The 8,436-nt window shown below is 42.1% G+C and overlaps 1 protein-coding gene across 2 annotated transcripts in view; it reads left to right on the top strand.

The window, feature by feature from the left end:
* Positions 1-1,327: 1,327 nt before the first annotated feature.
* The window catches only part of SH2D4B (SH2 domain containing 4B), a 121,914-nt gene continuing 114,805 nt past the window's right edge, over positions 1,328-8,436 (top strand). For both annotated transcript variants that reach the window (XM_024209555.1, XM_024209564.1), the window contains exon 1: positions 1,328-1,511. In XM_024209555.1, the coding sequence (XP_024065323.1) occupies positions 1,328-1,511 (184 nt within the window). The remainder of the gene's footprint in view (positions 1,512-8,436) is intronic.

Here is an 8,436-nt window from a genome sequence, read left to right as displayed (position 1 = left end):
TTGGACTGTATGTCATGTCTCGCTCAGCTGCGAGCAGCAGCTGCACTTCCTCCTGCAGCTGCTAGAGCCTGCTGAGGAGCCTGACTCAAATCAGTCAGGCTGTGTTTCTGCTTCTCCAATGGCCTGTGTGCATTCAGCCCTATTTTTAGACTGACGAGTGCTAAAATAGAGGCCTGTGAAATACATACAAAGTGAGGGGAAACAGCGCAAAATGTGAGTTTATTTGCATTTTGCTACAAATGCAGAAATAGCCGTGTTTTGGTTTTGCTCAAAAAAAGGCTCCTTTTCCACTAAAAATGAACCTGTTCCCCAGAGAAAATAGGCACACTTAAATGAAAATTGGCTTTGGAATTTGACTGGATTTAAAAAAAAATAAATTAAACTGCTGTTGGATCGATTGCTAAAATACTAGTGTTTTATTGAGATCAGTGAAGTGACTTTTTACTATGTAATGGCATAACTTGCTTGAACAGTAAACATATCTTTCTCCAGTCAAAGTGGACAAATGAATTAACACAAGAGGGTTACATAGTCCACATGAACTGTGGAGAACTGCCTCTTGTCTAGTTAATATTAATTCGCTACTTATAAAGTGATAAGAATCTCATGGCTTCTGTTGCCTCTACTTTTCCCTTTAAATCCTCTTTAGTCAGTTTGCTGAATCACCATGTCTGTTGGCTCTAAGTAAACGTGAGAGGCAATGATGATGATGGGGTGGCACACCCTACTGAGACTGGTTAGGGAGATTAGACTAGGAAATATAGTGCAAACTTAGTTTCCTCTCTTATCGGAGATCAATTTCCCAAGGGAGCTGGAGTGACATAGATAGTGCCAGTGTAACTGTTACTTTTAGCCATGTCATCGCTCTGAACCCAACAACACTACACCACTGGGAGTGCACTGCTGCAGAATGGGAACCGGTTCAGCAGAAATAGTGCTGTAACCTGTGCCTCCCTTTGCACTGAGGTTTCTCTGCTTATTCATGCCCATTCTGGAATTTGCTGTTGTATTTTGTTTTTTTATCTCCTTGCAGTAAAGTTCACACAAGTGGCTTCTCATTGTTCACCTGGCCTTTTCATTTCCTCCCCCCTTTCTTCACTTGACACCTGTTGCTGTCTTCAGTGGGTGAGATGCCCAGGGAATTCTGTCATCGATCAGGGAAGGGGAGCAGAGCATGTGTATGAAAGAGGGACAGAAGAAGAATCCGAATCTCTCCCGGGCAGGCAGCCGTTGGGAGAGTTCTCTTGGTTTGGGTTGCTTTGTGGAGTGCTGTAGGTGTGATTTTTGGGGGCTGTCGCGAGTGCTGTGGGAGGTTTTGTGAATCGCCATGCTGCAACAAATTTTGCATGATATGTACATTGACCCTGAGCTCCTGGCAGAACTGAATGAAGAGCAGAAGCACATCCTGTTCTACAAAATGAGGGAAGAGCAGCTAAGGCGTTGGAGGGAAAGGGAGGAAAAAGAACAAAGAGAGGAAGCTGCGCTGAAAAGGACAGCGAGATTCAAGCAAAGTAAGCTTTTGTGGATGTGGGCTGAGACGGGCCTATGTGATATAGAGGAACAAGATAGGCTGTAAGGCACTCTGTAGATGGATGAGACCACTTGGGGTAGTGTTGCCAAGTGGCTAGAGCAGGGGAATGGGTGGAAGCTTAGCTCCAATGCGCTGCCCTCCGTTCACTGACCAGAGAACCAGCACTATCTTAGGGTAGGTAGTCCTATTGCTGCTATAGACCAACAGTAATTTACTAATCCAAAAAGGCAGAATCAAGTGAGGAAATTTCCATTTAGATGCTGCCCTGGAGCACAATGCCTCCCAGTGCTATTGCCATGGCAGGGCAGTTTAAGCACTACCCGCTGCCCAGGGGGGTGCCTATGGTCATAACCTAGCCTTTAATGTCTGCCCAAAATTTTCAAAAGTTCCTAATGATGATTGGGTGTCTGGTTTCCAGAAACTGATGGGTGTTGAGAGAATTCATGTTTGTAACCTTAGATGGAAAATGCTATAGGATTGCAGAATCCTGGACTTACCCCCAAAAGTTCTTGTGTATGGAGACAAAGGATACAGCATTGTCATTTCTGTGCAAAGGTGTGATTGTGGGTTACATGTAACTTTTTCATCTGCTGAGCTCAATCTTTTTCTCCATAACCCATCACCCCTTGCTAGTATGGAAGGTTTATCCATCATTGCAGGGATTCAGAAAATATGTTAAGGCTCACAATTAATTGGACAAAGCCGAAGCTCAGAATAAGTCTTTTCTTCAGTCACTAATTAGCCAGCTCTGTGCTTTGCTATTGCAGAATTCCAAGATGAGCATATATGTGCTGCTTACATTAAGACGCAACTGGGGTACAAGTCTTGGTTCTGGGTACTAGATATAAGTGTAGGTTTCAGGGCTTAACCAAGCGTGTTTGTGCTTTAAGTAGCATATGGCCTGTTCTTGCATGGTGCTGAGTACATCCCTTTGGATGCTTTACACCTTCAAGCTGGGTCTTTACCCTGATTGTATGCTTTACTCGTAACTGATCCTATAGACTAATTGGAACAATTGCAGGATCAGGCCCTCAAAAAATGACAGGATGTTAACGTACAAAGGTATTCTTAAAGCAAAATCCAGCGGGGAGTGCAGATACACTACTATCCTATGGATTAGCAGCAAATGGGCTAAAATTGTCCCTCACTGTTATCAACATGAGGGCCTGGAGAATCCTATTTTACTTAATTTTCTATTTGCCTCCTGAACAAGTTCTTAAACACACTGTAAAGGGGCTTCTCCTACAAAAGATCACCTCTATACTGCTTCTTTCATATAGTACACAAAGCTTGTTTACTTTGATTTGTAGCTGAGGAAAAAATTAGAAATGCAATTCAGACCCACAGACCAAAACAATATTATAGTGTCAAGATAATCTGCATTACACTCATTCTCTGAGGAAGACAGATGCAGAAAAATCTAACGGCAAAACTATTTATATGACAATTTGTCATGCTGACATCTAAATTTCCATATATAAATTATATATTAATCCTATTCAGCATTATAGTGCAGTAGACTTTTTTCTATGTAACTAATTTTCTGATTTACAAAGAAAGAGGGAGAAAAGCAACAAAGGAACCTATAGAACATGTCTGTGCATAGGTCTGCACATGGACATGCAGAGTAAAGCAACACAGTGACCTAGCTCCATTTTACACTCCTTGTCCCAAATTACCACTATAAGATATCCTGATGGTTTTCCAGAAAATGTTCTTTTACCTTTCGTTCAACACTTACTCCACTGGGCAACCAGTTTTGCTAGTTCCTTGAGTATTGTAATAAATGTCTGGCATGCAGGAGTGCTGGACTTTCAAAAGGAAGGAAGGGGAATGGGATGAATGGGAGGTAGGTGCCTAACTCCCTTAAATTCCTCTGAAAATGTGTGTGGGGGGGGTGTTGTTTTTTTTCCCCCTCAGTCAGCTCAGCTGACATAGGTAAGGATTACAAAAGGTTATAGTCCTTTAATATGATAGTCCCTGTGTTAACTGTTCAACCTCACATGAATTGGGTTTATTAGGAGGCAATGCAAACTAGAGTCTAGGGCTCTGGAGACCTGGGTTCTATTCCTGGCTTTGCTGCTGGTTGACCTTGGGCAGGTCATTTTCTCTGAGCCTCACTTTCCCCATCTGTGAAATGGGGATAATAATACAGACCTGCTTGGAGGTCTTTGGATTAAAAAGTGCTTAGTAGTAGTATTATGCAGATCTGTAATATAATGTCAATGGTCTCCCCTAGAAGCTGGCTTCTTGCAAGGAAAATGTGTTGCAGTTCAACCAGAAATGATGGGCCTCATGCAGGAATTACTGGGTGGAATTCTATAGTCTGTGTTTATGCAGGAGCTCAGACTAGATGATCTAGTGGTCCTTTCTGGCCTTAGAATCTATGAGTGTATGAATCTTTCCCAACACGCATTCTGGAACATACTGAACTCTTTGGATCACATTGTGTAGCAATCTGAAGTCCTCTTCATGCTCCCACTGGAATGTAAAGGAGGTTTCCTATGCTTGGGACCTGCTCCATATAGTAGTATGAGGGATTTCTCCCTCTTTGAATAGTTTCTAGGAAACTTGGAAGTGCCACAACCACCTCCTTCAGTTCCCTGTCAGACTGAGCGATTTGGGTTGCTTCATCTGCTTCCTTTGCCAAAAGTCTGATTCTCTATCCCATGACACTGGTTTTATGCTGGTGTTAATCTGTTGAAGTCAGTGGCACTATACTGGTATAAAGCCACTGTAACAGAGTTGAGAATCAAGCCCTAGCTTTTCTCAGATGCCATGTAGTTAGTTTGACACCTAGAAGAGCTGTGAGAAATGGGTCTTGAATTCCCTGGCCTTTTGGCCTGACATGAGTCAGGATTACAAAGGTTTACACTGTACACACATTAAAAGCATGTAGGGACAAAATTAGAAAGGCCAAGGCACAAAACAAGATTAAACTAGCTAGGGACCTAACGGGTAACAGGAAAACATTTTAGATACATTAGAAGCAAGAGGAAGACCAACAGCAAGGTCGGTCCATAGCTCAATGAGGAGGGAAAGACAATAACAGAAAATATAGAAATGGATGAAGTGTTTTTGTTTCAGTTTTTTATTTGTTTTCACCGAAAAGTGATTGGAGGACGAACCTAGTGGCAAAAATAGGGAAAGAACAAGTTAATAATTACTTAGACAAGTTAGATGTCTTCAAGTTGGCAGGGACTGACCTAAATATAGCCTAGAATACTTAAAGAGCTGGCTGAAGAGATCTGTGAACCATTAGTGATTCTCTTTGAGAACTCGTAAAACACAGGAGAGATCACAGAGGACTGGAAAAGGGCAAATACAGTACCTGCCTATAAAAGGGGGAATAAGGACAACCCAGGGAATGATAGACTAGTCAATTTAATTTTGGCACCCAAAAAGATAATGGAGCATATAATCAAACAATCAGTTTGAAAGCACCTAGAGGATAACAAGGTGTTAGTAAATTGACACAGATTTGTCAAGAATAGATCATGTCAAACCAACCTAACATCCTTCTTTGAATTAGAATTAAAAATGATCTTGACCAACTGGAGAAATGGTCTGAAATAAATACCCCGGAAAGTTGTGGAATCTCCATTATTCAAGATTTTTAAGAACAGTTAGCTAGACAAACTCCTGTCAGGGATGGTCTAGATAATACTTAGGTTCACCTCAGTGTGGAGAACTGGACTAGATGACTTATCAAGATCCCTTCCAGGCCTACATTTCTATGCTTTCTGTAAGTATATTTAGCTGTATTACCAATACAGAAGCTAATCCTGGCATTTTTCTACAATTTGGATTGTTATTTAGGAACTCAGTTTCTTCATAACTGTCTAATGGTGGGGGAAGGGAGGGAAAGATGAAATATATAAACACAAGCTAGCCTTAGCTAGCAGCCTTACCTCTTTGGGCTGGAATGTTGTAAGAGATTGTAGAACAAACAAGCTTGGGCCTATTAATCAGTGCCTGTACAGAAAGCAGTGCTCCAGGAGGTGCGCTTGGTGACTTGTGGGCTTGTACCTTCTAAGCTAAGCCAACCAGACACTTTGGAAATAGTTCACTGTAGTAATTCAGAGCCCTCCCCATCTAGTGTCCCTTCTCTGGCCATTGGAGATATTTGCTAATAGCAGTTGCAGATGGGCCATATGCCATTGTAGGCAACCTCTTCATACCATCCCCTCCATAATCTTATCAAGTGCAGTCTTAAAATAAGATAAGGTGATGGGTTGTGTGTGTTGTTTGTTTGTTTGTTGTTGTTGTTGTTGCCCCTACTGCTCCTCTGGAAAGCTGTTCCAGAGCTTCGCTCCCCTGTGGTTAGAAATCTTCATGTAATTTCAAATCTAAACTTATTGAAGTTTATAGCCATTTGTTCTTGTGCCAACATTGGCACTTAACTTAAATAATTCCACTCCCTCTCTGATGTTTATCCTTCTGACCTATTTACAGAGCACAATCCTATCTCCCCGCAGCCTTAATTTGATTAGGTGAAACAAGCCAAGCTCTTTAAGTCTCCTCTCATACGGTAGGTTCTCTATTCCTCTGATCATCCTAGTAGCTCTTCTCTGCACCTGTTCCAGTTTGAATTCATCTTTCTTAACCATGGGAGATCAGAATTGCATGCAGTATTCCTGATAAGGTCTTGCCAGTGCCTTGAATAATGGTAATAATGCTTCACTACCTGTACTGGAAATACCTCACCTGATGCGACCTAGCATTGCATTAGACTTTCTCATGGTTGCATCACTTTGGCAACTCATCGTCATCCTGTGATAGACCTGAGTGTATTGGTCATTCTCCTCTTCTGTCGCTTCCAACTGATATGTCCCCAGCTTATAGCAAATATTCTTGTGGTTAGTCCTGAAGTTCATGACTTTGCACTATTAGATTTCATCCCATTTATGTTGCTCTAATTCTCAAGGTTGTCCAGATTTTCTTGTGGGATATCAAATCACCAACTAAGAAACCCCGGTTTTATGCAGCTCCCTCAAAGCCTGAAAGAAACTGTGTCCACTTCTAGGAACCATAATTACAGATTTCAGAGTAGCAGCCGTGTTAGTCTGTATCCGCAAAAAGAACAGGAGTACTTGTGTTTGTTAGTCTCTAAGGTGCCACAAGTACTCCTGTTCTTTTTGCATAATTACAGAATTACAAAAGAAAAATACATTAATATATCAAGGAATAGGAAATGATTTATCTCTAAAAACATCCACCGGTGTATGGAAAATGGCTGAGTTACAGCTTTTACACAACAAAAAATTTTGAATTTGTTAGAGAATCAGTGTGGCTTTTTCTTAAAGTTTTAGCACGGTGTTGAATGCAGTTTGGACCATCTGATCTCCACTTGGTACAATGGACAAAGTCAACTGGATGTTCTGTTAAATGACGTTTTTAAAGGAAAAAAAGGGGGTTACAATGCTCAGGCCGCCAAGCAAACTGACTGACTGGCTTAATAGTCTTATGTGCTTTCTAATGAATGTTATAGGATTTTCTGTAGGGCTGGAGGAGATTATATTAGTCATCTTTAGTAGCTGTAACAGGACTACTCTGATGGCTTCCCTATTAGCAGTCTTTGCTCAAGGAAGTCCCAAGGCTGCAGTAGCAGGGTACATGTTACAGTGCAGGATTGCAGTGTTCTAGCTGTGTGACTGAAGCTTGCACTATGCCAGTCACAACTGTGCTTGATGCAGGCCAGCAGTATTAGTCCTTTCCTTTCATGGGCACCAGGGCCGGCTCCAGGCACCAGCTTACCAAGCAGGTGCTTGCGGCGGCCACACCGGAGAGGGGCGGCACGTCCGGCTCTTCCGCGGCAATTCGGCAGTGGGTCCCTCACTCCAGCTCGGAGCGAAGGACTTCCCGTCGAAGTGCCGCAAATCGTGATCGTGGCTTTTTTGGGGGGCGGGGGGGGAGAGAGCTGCTTGGGGCGGCAAAAACCCTGGAGCCGGCCCCGCTGGGCACTACATTCATGAACTAGTTCATATTTATTTTAAGTATAATTCTATATAATATGTATTTTATTAGGTGAGTGATGGATGGCACGGACTTCTAGTGAGAATGTAGCCAATTTCTGAGAGGTTAATGTTCTGGATCCAATTTATTTACAAACTACTCCTTGGGTGGTTCCTGCAGGGGCATATTTCCTTCCATTGCAATATACAAAGCTTACAGTGCCAGGTTTCCTTTTTGCTGAGTGCTAATAGCACTAAAGGAAGTCACCTTGAAACTTCAAGATCCCTTTGGGATTTGCTCAGGTCGACTGACAGCTGTGCCATTTGCACAGAAACATATTTATTTGATTAGGCAGCAGTCCTTTAACCATCTTGTCTGAATTGGGACTAAGTGAAGGACCCTGCCACTTTTGATGTAGACTTCTCTGCAGTATCCAGAGCCAAGGTGGCTTGGAGCTGTCTGAATACCAGCAATGAGATTTCAAAAACTCTTGAATTAAGCAGCTGAAGGACAGGCTTGTGGGAGAGGAGAGAATATTGGTTTGCTGCTACTTTATTCTGACATTTATTTGTTGTGAGCTGCAATTCATGAGGCTCAGTCAAGAACGGTTTGTAACAGCTGTATTGCTATTCTCCTATCCTTAACCAGTATGGCTGGGAATAGATTAGCTGGGCTTATTACAGTATGGCTGGAAAATAACCCCTTTATCTAAAGGCTATTAATGTTAGAAAGTCATTGGATGATGAATGAAAGCACTTCATGGTAAACAAAAATCCCTAGTATTTCAAGCTGGAGGATACAACATCATTACTGTTGTGTGTGTATGTAAGAGAGAGAGTGTCAGCAGTACTCCCTTCTACTTCCCAATGGTTACTATAGAAAATACTGTGGACACTACATTAGGCACTGAACTCTCATTTATCTGTATGCACCTAACTCCCATCTTTGAG

This window comes from Terrapene carolina, unplaced genomic scaffold (assembly GCF_002925995.2).
Source record: "Terrapene carolina triunguis isolate 2854851 unplaced genomic scaffold, T_m_triunguis-2.0 Scaffold146, whole genome shotgun sequence".
NCBI lineage: Eukaryota > Metazoa > Chordata > Testudines > Emydidae > Terrapene > Terrapene triunguis.
This window is presented reverse-complemented; position numbering and strand designations above follow the sequence as displayed.